Source organism: Trachemys scripta, chromosome 11 (assembly GCF_013100865.1).
Source record: "Trachemys scripta elegans isolate TJP31775 chromosome 11, CAS_Tse_1.0, whole genome shotgun sequence".
Classification (NCBI taxonomy): Eukaryota; Metazoa; Chordata; order Testudines; family Emydidae; genus Trachemys; species Trachemys scripta.
The window spans coordinates 16,805,267-16,819,004 of NC_048308.1; the positions used below are offsets into that span (position 1 = coordinate 16,805,267).

The 13,738-nt window shown below is 41.5% G+C and overlaps 1 protein-coding gene across 5 annotated transcripts in view; it reads right to left on the minus strand.

Moving 5' to 3' along the window:
• The window catches only part of ZRANB3 (zinc finger RANBP2-type containing 3), a 112,858-nt gene that overhangs the window by 43,842 nt on the left and 55,278 nt on the right, over positions 1 to 13,738 (minus strand). For all 5 annotated transcript variants that reach the window (XM_034786007.1, XM_034786005.1, XM_034786006.1 and 2 more), the window contains 2 exons: positions 9,686 to 9,857; positions 6,810 to 6,938 (listed from right to left, as the gene is read on the minus strand). In XM_034786007.1, coding sequence (XP_034641898.1) covers positions 6,810 to 6,938; positions 9,686 to 9,857 — 301 coding nt within the window. The remainder of the gene's footprint in view (positions 1 to 6,809; positions 6,939 to 9,685; positions 9,858 to 13,738) is intronic.

A 13,738-nucleotide genomic window follows, 5' to 3' on the forward strand; every position in this document is an offset into this window, starting at 1 on the left:
AATTCAGACAGTGATGGTATCTGCTTTAATAGCTTTTGTGATGTAGACTTTATTAGGAGGACAGAAAATTAACTATTTTTAAAATTGTATGAGTCATGTTCTAACAGAGAAAAGCATTTCCAGATACTGTCTTCATGGTTTGATAGTTTCGTGGTGCTTGTTAAGGATTAAAATGCAATTTTTAAACTCCTTTTAGCTAAAACAATGACAACTCAGATTGATTATTTAATATGCTGACAATCTAATGAATATCAATTGATTTCTGTCCTAGAGATATTTAAAGGGATACCAACAAAAAAAATGTATTAAAAAAATCTGCACCTGTGTCCCTAACACCATTGATTAAAACTGAAAGAATAAACTAATTCACTATTTCCTATTTCTACTCACGTTAGGCTTGCAAAATATTTTAAAAACTGAGCAAACTAGAGTAATTGAAAAATGATTAATATGATATTGGTATTGATATGGTATCAATGGAAGATTATTTCTATTAAGTATCAGATACAGAAGGCTATACTCTTTGACCTTAATATCATTAACATAAAGGTTAATTTATTACCTAAATAAGTGGCTCTTTTAGTAATGAATGATACTATCACAGAAAAGTTCAAAAGTTTTCTCCATCAAAGCTTAGTCTATCACACTTGTGCAAAGCATTGGTTAGTTTTGAATTATCTGTATTACAGTAATAACGAGAAGACACAGCCAAGTTGGGGCCCCACTGTGCTGAGCGCTATACAGGCATATATTAAGACACTTCCTGTCCCCAAAATTTTACAATCTTAGTTTAAGACAACATGCAGCTCGTAAAACAAACAAATGGCAGGAGAGAAGGAAGGTTAAGAAGGGAATTTGGGGAAACAGTAATACGAGCATGTTATGGACACACAAGACTAGCTGTGCATTGCAGCTGTAGTAAACAGTTTGTTTTGGTTTGTAAGAAGGGATTTGAAGGAGTGTGCAGTAGTGGCTTTGCAGATTGTTTGGAGGGAATGCAGTTAAGAATAGGGTGTCAGTGGAGGGACTCACGGGGCCAGGAAGATAATTTTGAGGGAGGTAAACTTGCAGTAATAAAAATGCAAATCTCAATTCTCACTGAACTCTGCAGCCTGCAGATTCACACACTAAACCATTTGAAATTAGGCAACAATAAAGTTACCTGTGAACAGACAAAAGAGTGGCTCAGTAACTAGTGATTTGATTAGCAACAGTCAGTTCCAGATTGCTGATTTGGAAATCAGCAATTTTTTTACATCTTAAGACCTAAGGAAACAGATGTGGCTTTATATAAAAATGTTATAACTGGGCTTGTGTTGAGATTTCAGATGAGTCTCCCCTGACCCTAATGTATTTAAAGAAAGTAAATGGATTTAATTTATTTAAAAAAGCAATTCTGAAAGCTTCTTTCAATTATTTGGTCCAAATGTTTTTACTGTTCACTGCTATAAACAATATTTAATTAGGATTTTTTTTGGATTTTCAACAACAGAAAATACAGATGAGTAAATATTATTTTTATAAATATTCAATGTGATGCAAAAGCATAATAGTGTTATAAAAGTTTTCAAATATTTTGCAACTGGATTTCAAGTTTCTCTAAAGATAAAATAACAGCTTCAGCTATGTTGCCATAGCAAATAGACTAAGTCACAAAACTTTTAATATAGTTTTTTTTTGGCCTAAGTAGCATATCTATTATGATTTACCTTTTCAAAGTAGTTACAGCAATATATGCTACATTGTTTTTTAAGAGCTTCACATATAAGGTTAACTTACAATTATTATAATACTTATTTGAATTCTCTTTCCACATTTGGCAAAGGTAACTATATGCTGCTTTTGACAGTATTTTAACAAATCTGAAGATACCTTTACTGTAGTTCTGCTAAGCACTTTTCCCACAATAGGAATGTGGTTTTTAACAGGGCCTACCAGTATGCAAATTAACCTAGAAAACATTTCTTTTGTGCCATGTAACTCTTGCTTTTTTATTTTTAAAAAAACTAGGAGAGAGCGCAAGAGAAAGGAAAATGAAATACAGTAAATAACCTTACATTGGCACAGTAGGAAGGCAAATTATTTTTCCCTAGCTAATTTGTTTTGTGTCTCAGTTGAAACAGCTTAGTCAGTGTCGAGTTCCTCCTCTTTATTTGCTTTGACAGGCAGGATGACTATCAACCACCGTGCAGGGTTTTCCCACTATATCTGCCTCACCAAGTTAGATTTCTTTTTATCTAAAAAAATCTGTTAATCCATTCTAGCTCCTAACCTAAGATGATGAGTTTGGAGGCAAAATCTGCACTATTCCCACATTCACAAAAAGCACGTTAACCAGAAGGTGATTAGGTAAGGGCTTGTCTACACTACCATGTGGGGTCGATCTAAGATATGCAACTTCAGCTACGCGAATAGTGTAGCTGAAGTCGACATATTTAGATCTACTTACCACGGTGTCTTCACTGTGGTAAGTCGACAGCTGATGCTCTCCCGTCGACTCCGCTTGCGCTTCTCATTCTGGTGGAGTACCGGAGTCGACGGGAGAGTGCTCAGCGGTCAATTTATTGTGTCTATACTAGACGCGATAAATTGACCCCCACTGGATCGATCGCTGCCTGCCAATCCGGTGGATAGTGTAACAAGCCCTTAGATGTGAGAGAAGCTTGTTTTTGGAAAGGGAAGAAAAGAAAGCCTTGTCTTGCTATAGCTTTAACAGTCCGCAAATAACAGCCTAGGCCTAAGATGATTAGATAGCTACTGAAAAAAGCTTGGAACTTTGTTACAAGATTAGTGTACAAGGATTCACCCACGGGATATCATCTGTTCTTGGCTTCTGGGTCTGAGCAGAATCTAAGCACTGTCTCGGGCTTTGGACCTCTGGGCACACTCTCTGGGGACACATCCTCTAATTAGCACCCAACCCAGAGAGAGAAAACTTTACCCGCCCAACTGCCAAGACCTTGCAACCTTGCAGCTCTCCCAAGCAGCTCTTGCACATTTGCAAAGTTTCACTGAAGCTGTTGATCTTCTGACTTACTGTTACCCCCGTTGGGGACTATGTGACATTGAATGCAAGAGCCATAAAGACAGTGCAAAGGAATTTCTAAAATTATCACCCTTTACTCATAGAGAACTTACATAAGCTAGACAACTCTATGGAAAAATAGCAAAGACCTGCATGCAAACCCCTCTCTCAGTTTCCTCATCACTCAGAGTCCGTTTGGCTTTGGTCAGTCCTTTCAGGGTTGCAAGACCCTCCTTTGCTACTGCCACAGCCTTGCCTTCTGGGCCTGGTCTCCTCTCTCTCTAAAATGGCCTGTAAGAAAGTCCTCCTTTTATAAAGGTTCCCACTTAAGGTGACTTTCCTCAGTGTCTTCAAGTCCCTCATTAGATAATCTATTTCTTGGGTACAAGTCCCCCTGAAAAGTTACCTATCCTCCAGTAATCATGGCTGTTCAAGACATTTAGTCAGTGCTGATCCCACTGTTAGTGTCCACCTCATGTGCATGAGATTTTTTTTTTTTTAAATAGTAGTGTGCACTGGGGCCATGCATGAGCCCTGTGCCTTCTTGTACTCCCATACAAGGGCATAAGGGGCAGGGCAGCCAAGACCCACCTTCTTTTCCCTTGCAATCTGAAACCCAAAAAGCAGGAATAGAGGACAGGTCATAATAGTAATAATATAATAATAATTAATGGAGATATCCCATCTCCTAGAACTGGAAGGGACCTTGAAAAGTCATTGAGTCCAGCCCCCTGCCTTCACTAGCAGGACCAAGTACTGATTTTGCCCCAGATCCCCAAGTGGCCCCCTCAAAGATTGAACTCACAACCCTGGGTTTAGCAGGCCAACGCTCAAACCACTGAGCCATCCATCCCCCCAGATGTAGTCATGGGATCACACTGACTACATCTCGAAGAACGACAATTATAGAGTAAGTAACTGTTCTTTCTTGAGTATGTGTCAGTGTGAATACCATTGTAGGTGACTGGCAAGCAGTCAGAATGGTGGGAATGAGGAGTTTCAGCTATGTCCGTCGAACAGTGATGAATTTGGCATCAGCTCTGGCAGATGAGTCCAAGGCATAAGTCTTGACAAACATCAGTGGGGCACTCCATGTTGCCATTTTGCAGATATTGGAAACTGGTACATTTCTGAACCAGGCAGAGGATGTTGCTTGAGCTCTGATGGAATGAGCCTTGATGTTTATTGGGATTATTACATCAGCTAACACAATGAGATACATTTGTAATCCATTCCAGTATCCTCTGTGAGGAGAGGGCTTGAACTTCAGAACACCTGCCCATGACTATAAATAGATGGGGCAACAGTCTGAACAATTTGGTCCTATCAGTGTTATAAAGCAACAGTCTTGGATATATCTGGTGTGTTTAATTTATTTTCTTTTGATGCCAAGTATGACATCAGGAAGAAAACAGGCAGGCTGATTGACTGGTTTTGATGAAATTCTAAAACCATCTTAGGAATGAACTTTGGGTAAAGTCTTAGCACCACCGTGTCCCTATGGAATTTTGTATAGGGACTCAGGTTTGGCCATAATTGCCTAACACTTAGTCTCCCAGCTAAAGCATTAGCCAATAGGAAGATCATCTTCAGATGCAGTGCAGGGAGTAGTCTGATAAAGGTCCATCAGTGTCAGGACTAGATTGAGGTCCCAAGTAGAAGTAGGTTCTCTGACCAGTGGGTAAATGCATAACAGCCCTTTAAGAAACTTTGATACCATGAGAAAAGACTGAGCATGACGATACAGGTGGATGCTAAGCGGAGATTGCTATGAAATATATTTTAGTAGAGATGAACAAGAGGCTGTCCTTTATAAGTGCAATAGACAAGGATCTGTGATATTGAGGCCTGGATCTGGTCAAGACCACGATGGGCTGGCCATATAAGAACATAAGAATGGCCCTACTGGGTCAGAAAAAAGGTCCATCTATCGCAGTATCCTGTCTTCCAACAGTGGCCAGTGCCAGGTGCCCCAGAGGGAACGAATAGAACAGGTAATCATCAAGTGATCCATTCCCTGTCACTCATTCCCAGCTTCTGGCAAACAGAGGCTAGGGACACCATTCCTGCCCATCCTGGCTAATAGCCATCGATGGACCTATCCTCCATGTATTTGTCTAGTTCTTTTTTGAACCTTGTTATGGTCTTAGCCTTCACAACATCCTCTGGCAAGGAGTTCCAGGTTGACTGTGCATTGTGTGAAGAAATACTTGCTTTTATTTGTTTTAAACCTGCTGCCTATTAATTTAATTTGGTGACCCCTAGTTCTTGTGTTATGAGAAGTAGTAAACAACACTTCCTTATCTACTTTCTCTACACCAGTCATGATTTTATAGACTTCAATCATATCTCCCCATAGCCATCTCTCTTCCAAGCTGAAAAGTCCCAGTCTTTTTAATCTCTCCTCATACGGAAGCTGTTCCATATCCCTAATCATTTTTGTTGCCCTTATCATGAACTTCTTCTATTTAAATGGATATATTCTTCTGGTGGATACTTTCCTGCTCTGTGCCAGGATTTCTTGGACCTATAGGAAGCAATCTTGGTCGATGGTATTCAATCAGCCAACAGCCATGCTCTGAGGTCCAGTGACTTTGGGTTCAGATAGAGTATCTGGCCACGGTGTTGTGAGATCAGATCCATGCAGTCCAGGAGCTAGATCAGAGACAGATGAACATGTAGTAGGTCTGTCAGCCAAAACTGCCTTGGTCAGTACGGAGCTACAAGAAATATCGTGGCTTTGTCTCCTTTGATTTTGGAAATCACCCTGGGGATTGGTGGAAAGGCATACAAGACAACTTGGAGCCACTGAACAAGGAAGGTGTCCAGATTCATACCCCGGGGGAATAAAAGTTCTTGCAGTTGGTGTTGATGATGATGTTAGCAAACAGGTCTGTCACCAGGGTCCCTCAAAGACTACTTGTGAGTGGTGACCAACTGTCTCCTCAGGAAGTCTACCAGGTTGTTGTTGATACCCGGGAGGTGACGAACCCTCTGGGTTATCCTACGCTAGTGGCACCACGTACAGAGCTTGATGATTTTCAGGCACAGTGATGATGAGTGTGTGCCTCCTTGCCCATTTATGTAGTGCACGGTGGAAGGGCTGTCCATCAAGATCTGTAGAGTTTTGAAGAACAATTAGGAAGGCCATGCAAGTTAGCCTGAGGGCTCTGAGCTCCAGGAGAAATATAAATAAAGGAAAGGAATTATTTAAATTCTCAAAAGATGTTAGGACAAGGAGCCACAGCATACTGTAAACATAATATTGGAGGGGGAGGGGGAACTTAGTAGTGAGAGCAAACTGGCAGTGAAACTGACTCCCAAGATTGGTCAAACCACAAGCATTGTCATTGTTGGCATCTAAGGAGACAGATAAGATATTCAATGCAGAATGTCAAACTGAAAGTTCAAGCAGTCTCGTCTCGCTAAACATCTGATAATACTGTTCAGAATTCTGAGATTGAAGAAGTCATGCAAAAGTGCTTTGCCAATTTATTACTCCGCCAGTCAGTTTTAGTTTGTGCTTATTATACCAGAGATACCACAAATCATCAAAAACATTTCACACAATTAGCTATCCACCTCTAAAAAAATGTGGGACGTTATGGTGACTGAAGACCACCCAAATGCCCAACTGTCCCAATTCTGTGAAGAAGCATAAAGAGTCCACTAGTTAAGTGATTACACATCGGAAGCACATAATATAAAAATAGTAGAAAAAGAGATAATTAAAACATATTATTGAATACATATTTAAAATAAAACTATAAAAAGATTTCATTACCTTGGCAATGGCAGTTTGCTTATACATGCGTGTAATCAGACCCATGACTTGAACAAAGTGGCTTTCAGTGACATCTGAATTTGGAGCCCTCATTAATTTCTCCCACTCTTCAAAGCTGGTATTCAGTTCCTGAATGGGAGGGAAGAAAAATGTTTAGAGGTACAATATAAATGGCAAAACAATTACTGCTTCTGTGAATCATGTCCCACCTTCCTATCAAAAGGAAAGGTAAGGAAGGAGATTATATTCAAAGATGCCAGCTTTTTCATAGAAAAACATCAGTGCAGCAGCAGATCAGTCATATGTTCCTACCAATAATAGAAACTTGTGAAAAGCTGTGGGTGAAAATAAAGCTCACTCCAATAACATCATAAATCAAACACTAAGCACTTTTTATTAAGAAGAAATACTGAACAAGCAAAAAGAATTCCAATTACATATGGAAGTGGAGCATCAGGAAAATATAATCATGTAACAAAGCACATTAATGGTAAGATTTAGTTTTAGTCAATCAGCCAAGATGACGTGACAAAACTTATTTAAATAAAAATACAATGTAATCAGCCATCAATCCTTCACAATATTTTCCTTTGTTACAAATAACTAAGCAAAAACATTAATTCTACTTTATTGATCTAATGTCATTTATGTTGATTTTCATGTGCTGTTAAATAGTTAACAGATATAACTATTTGGTACTCTGGTCCCATCCTAACCTTGGGTTATACACTCTCAAAAAGTTAAAAGAAAATCCAGCTGATGGATCATACTGAAAATCCTTTCAAGGGTTATACATTAAGGTTGGGGAAAGTTATTAGAAAGGATAGCAGAGATTATACTGACATCCCTAGTTGTATTTTTAAATCTGGATGTGTGCCTAGAAGCTCAGGTAGCAGCTACACAGCCAAGAGCACTTTAGTTTATAAACGGCAAGAAGAGTCTTTTTCTTTTGGATGCACATTTTGCTACAGTTTACTCATGCATATGTCAACTCAAGATTATTTTACTGCAACACGCTGTACTGTTTGAGAGTACTCAAACTGAAATTGAATGTGACTGTCCACTTATTAAGTGGTGCATCATCACGCAGAGAACACAGACACCAGAGCACTAGTTGTGCAAGAAAAGAGCATGGGGAAAGGTGCTGGCCAGGCATTTTCTGTTGAAGGATTGTCAGGTTTGGAATGCTCTCACCTCTCGGTCTGCTAGAACCCAGATTTGTTAGCTTTCGGGGAACACCACAAAACTCACATTTATTGTTGGGAATTAGAGGAAGAGATTGGTTGTTGGGATGGATATGCTAGGTCTTTGGATGGGCTGCTATTAAGGAGATAAGTTTTTTTGTTATAATTATTGGTTGTCCCATAGATGTATTAAAGAACTTATTGGTTTAACTGTAATAAAGTTCCTGACAGATTAGAATGCACACTAAAAAGAGACAAAAGACAAAATACTAAGCCCTGGGCAAGTTACTGAAGTTTATAATTTTAGATTAGAATATATTTGATTATGTGTAAAATGTGAGAGTTTGAAAAAGACTGCAACTCTTGCTGGTGAATATAAAAACACAAGTCACGAACTAACTATGTATGAAATTTCTTTCAGTGAGCTACCCAATAAACACTGCAACTAAATGTATTACTGTACTTTAAGTATTGTAGTCATTGCAAATATGCAGATTAAATTTCTTGTACTGAGTGGTTATTCACTTTTTGTAACATAACTTAATTTGGCAAAATATAGGAGAGAGAGAGAGAGAGTTAAAACAACCAATGTGCGCTAATAAGCGTAATTTGACGATTTTGTAAGGTAGTCTATACGAGACATTTCTAATTAATACAAATGAACCTTAACTGCAGTTACTTCAATACACCTCTACCCCAATATAACGCGACCCCGTATAACACGAATTTGGATATAATGCGGTAAAGCACTGCTCCGGGGGGGAGGGAAGGAGAAGGCTGCGCACTCTGGCGGAACAATGAAAGTTCAATATAACATGGTTTCACCTATAATGCAGTAAGATTTTTTGGCTGATAGTGAAGCTTAATTTTTTTTTTTTTTAACAAACATTTAGAGTTCAAGTATTCTTTTGGAATGCAGTACTTGTTATCTACTGGTACCAGATAGTATTAATCCACTTAAAATGCAGCATTTATCACCTCTCTCTTTGAAGTAGGAATAAAAATCCCTGGCTCAGGGTCTTGCTGCAAGTATTCCCAATAGGGAGAGAAGAGGCAGTCTTGTTCTCCGTTCTTCAGAGAGTGAAGATACAGCCTTGTAGTATCCCCACCCTCCACACCAGACGTTCTGAGGATGAAGAGGATGGGATCTTTTGTGCACCTCTAATATTAGTAAAATTCTGTTTATAAAGTGAAGTGTTTTTGTGGAAGGGAAACCCTTCACTATGAGTTTTGGGTCCTGCACCATTTCAGGTAATGGAAACTTTGCCATTGACTTCAGTGGAGCTGGATCAGGTCCTGTAAGAGAGAGGTGTGTATGCACATGTATTCTATTATATGATACCAACAATTTATTTAAAATCCTAACACATTCTAATGTAGTTACTGTATGTGGCAGACTACATCGTAGTGTATTATGTATGGCTCTTTTGAGGCAAGCTTCATAACTCGCTTATGGCTTCACCTCCCATTGGTAATGCAGCCACCTCATACCCATGTTGATAAAACCTATGCCCATTATTTTATTTTTATGTGTATATATAACATACACTATATATAAATTCATGTTCCTTATATACAAAAACATATTCCAAATAATTCAGATAAAAAAGGATAGTAAACACAGTTATTAGATATTACTGCTAGCAACAAGTTTGTTAGATATTTAAAAATATTGAATGAGAGTCATTTCACCTTAGCAGCAGCTTTTGGGAGATCAAATGGAATGCGTTGTCTAATTTTGGGAGGCAACTGGGTTAGAACTTCATTCTTCAAGCGTCTGATCATTATGTTACTTAACAACTGATGTAATTCATCTAAGTTTGAAGCCCCTCTGAAGTCCCATAGAGTTCTTTTACCAAAAAACCTGAGAATGAGAAGGTGAGAGGGGTGATGAAACTTGTTCTGCTAACTTGAATCAACGATTTCTTTAGTACATACTGGATTTTATAACATGGGGCAAGATACCCCTGTGTGCCAGAGCCGTACTCAGTGTATCTGGGTGTGAGGCACAGGTGGCTCTCCATTTCATTTCTGCCTCTCTACAATCCTAGAGGCTGGCAGGAACTAAAGTGGCCAAGAACAAGTTAGAGCAGTCTAGGGGACCCAAGGAGCCTCTCCAACAGCCAGGAGTGTATTAAACGCTGGCCCTGCCCCAGGCTAGAGGTCCAGACTGAGCAGCCACCGAGCAGCATGTCTAGGCTAGTGCATCTCAGCTTTGTGCATTAGAGGCATCAGGTGGGGTAAAGTTTTCTGGCACCGCTGGAGGTGGGGGTGTCACAGAGTGAGGGGGGAGTCAGGGCCCCACACCCGCCACTTCCTGCGATTCACCGTGACTCTCAGCCAGACAGTAAAACAGAAGGTTTATTAGACGACAGGAACACCATCTAAAACAGAGCTTGTAGGTACAGAAAACAGGACCACCCAGTCAGGTCCATCTTGGGGGGGTGGGGAGCCCAAACCCAGGTTCTGGGCCTCCCCCCGTCTCCCCAGCCAGCTCCAAATTGAAACCCCCTCCAGCAGTCTCCCCCAGCCACACACCCCCAGCACCTCCTCCAGCCTTTGTTCAGTTTCCCTGGGGAAGAAGGTGTCACCTGGCCCCAGCCCTGCTCCTGGGCTCAGGTTACGTGCTGGCTGTCAAGTATCATCCCTCAAGTGAAGTCACATCCTTATATCCCACCACCATCTAGTATCAATGTAGACAGTAAACTAGTAAAATTCCCAATTCCCGTGCAACATTACCAGGTTAATACTCCCTACTCCATCACAGGGGGAAGGGATTGTTTTTTAATTGTTTCACTGTTGTTGTTCAATTTCCTTATGCCCCCCATCCCCTTTCAGCCCATTGGTTTGTACCCATTCCCTTGCCAAATATTCTCTTGTATAAATGATCTCAGAACTCCTCTGTGTGCAATTGGGTTTTTGTGTCAGTGGCTTCCGGATCTGCATAAGCAAAAGGGTGGGTGGGGGTGTCTAAGACTGACCCAAAGAGAAATAGGTGCTACCAGCATATGTGCCCAGTGCAGAGACGGGGCGGGGGTAGTTTGGTACAGTACTTTCCTGATTGCCAATGCAGCACAGCCAATATAGAGGATGATCACTGTTTTGGCTCTGTTGCTATAAATGTCCTAAGAAATGCTGAAGGCAGGTCAAAGATTAAGAAAATATTACTCTTGCTCCAAGAGTTTTAACAACCCACTTTCCTCCTTAAGAGTCTCTGTTCCCTGAGTGAATGATTAAGTGTCACCCCAACTGCCAGGTAACCTTTGAGCCCCCAACGTTCCATCTGAACACTCCCCATGCATCACCTCTTTTGAACCCCTTAGTGCTATTTAACCAGCAGGGAAGATTGAAAGGAATCTTCAACACAGCCCCCATTTCTGTTTTTTCCTTTATTCTCACTCCTTTTCTATCATGCTGGCCAGGAGATGAGCAGGACAAGCAGCATGACAAATTCCATCAAGATTTCATCAACTCTGGAGAATTGCCCAAACACACACCTGCCCAGGATAGGAGTATATTGGAAACATCTGAAAGAATTTACAGTTCAGCAGCATTTTACTCTGCCATCTAGAATCAACTTAGGAAGGGACACAGGGACTCATTTCTGAGCTGGTGAAGTATGATCATACTGTGAGGATGATATATTCATAAGGAAGATGCTGGCTACACCACTATTTGCACACTTCCTGTCCCTCTCCCCCATATTTATTTACTAAGTGCTATCTATACAATCCCCAGAAGGCACTTTTTCTGTCCTAGTTAGAGTCAAGGTGAGAAAGGGGGAAAGTTAAGTCAAGAAACAATAGGCAAAAAATTCAGACTCCCTCCAGACCTCTTAACTTCAGAAAGTGGTGACCACGAAAACCCAAGTTGAAGAACATGCAGGGAAAGCACAGTATAAAAATATTAAATCAAGCTTAAACATCACAGGAAATTTTTATTTCAGCCCAATCATAAAGACAAAGTTACTTATTTTGAGCACGCCAGATCGTCACTCAGTTTGATTTTTTGCACATTTATGGTATTCCAAAAATAAAATAATTTTCCAGAACTGAATAGCTAACCACAATGTACATCCCACACACATTTGTGGTGTGAAAATTTCACATTCACACAGTCATAACACCTTAGAAAAAACAAAGTTACTCTGTCTGGATATCAGACAAAGCTGTTTCATGGTATCTCAAGTCAAATGCTGAAAAAATACATAAGCCAGGGGGTAAAACAAAATGTTGCTTTGGGGAAATGGAACCTTATAATATGAATTTTTATAAGACTACCATCCAACCGAAAGTCAAGTTATCTGGCAAAATGAATTCCGTTCAGTAACAGAAATGTGTCTTTCCAAGTCTGAGCTTCCAGAAATGTGCATAAAAGTTGAGAGCTAACATAACCACACCAGTGATAAAGATAACCATTAAGAATGACACAAAATGAATTTGTGTTATGTCAAGGTTTTATAAATTAAGTTCTGCGAAAAACAATTATTTAACCACAGTTTCTTAGCAAATCTGTTTCTGAGCAACTCCTCTTTCTTTTCTACTTTTAGAATACATCTAGAGAAACTGATCCGAGAGAGAGAGCGAGCGAGCGCGCACTGGACTGGAACTCAGGATACCTAGGTTCAATTCCCAGCTCAGCCACAGATACCCCGTGTGAGCCTGGCACAGTGGAAAGACACTGAGGTGCTTTTGAAAATTTACATTTTGTGTCTCAGTTCCTCATCTGTAAATATTTACTTTCTTCACTCCCTTGAATAGATAATTTACTCCTGGGGGAATTCTGCACCACTGCACATGCAGAGAATTTGTCCCCACAGATTTCTTTGCTTCCCCACAAAAATGACTTTCTGATGGGCAAGCAAAAGGAAGCCACAAGAGCGGTCATGTGACCCGCCCCAGCAGTATGTTTTGAGTGCCCAGGGCAGCCAGCAGAGAGGTAAATCACTGTGGGGCAGGGGGCGGGATTGGGGAAAACCCAGCTGGTGGCTCCTAACCTGCACCGGGCTCAGCTGTTAGCCCCGGCTGGGTTGGGGAGGACGGGACATCCTCTTCCCCTGCATGGCATCTGGGGCTGTGTCTGACCCACCCCCAGATTTCTCCCCCGGCTGTAGGAAGCTCTGCAAACTCCCCCAGACCCCGAGCTTCCTGCACCCATCGCTCCTCAGCTACAGGGAGAGAGATCACTGTACAGGGAGCTGCTCCCCCATCTGCCCAACTCTCGTGCATCCAGACCCCTTCATACTTAGACTCTCCCGCCGAGCCTCATCCCTTCCCTGCACCGAGAAGCCCCCTGATAAGCCTCACTCCCCCTGCACCTGGACCACCCCGATGAGCCACCCACATCCAGATCCCCATCGTACCGAGCCCCAATCAGCTGTATCTGGATCCCCACCCCACTGAGCCCCACTCCCCCAGCATCTGGACCCCCCCATGCTCAGACCTCTCTGCCGAACTCTATCCCCCCCCACCCCCACAAGCTCCTTTGCATCCAGATCTCCCCCTGAGCCGCCCGTACCCAGATTGCCCCACACAGAACCCTCTCAACCCACATCTGGCTTCCCCCACACAAAGCCCCCACAGTTCGATCCTGCCTTGCTGAGCCTGCCTGCCCACACCTGGTGCACCTGGCACAGACGGCATGTTTCTGGGGCAGGCCTGGTCCTTGCGCAGTGTCAGGGTTGGGTGCAGTTACACCGCTGAGTCCGTGTTCCGGGGGGGAAGCGGCACAGTGATCTCCCACCTC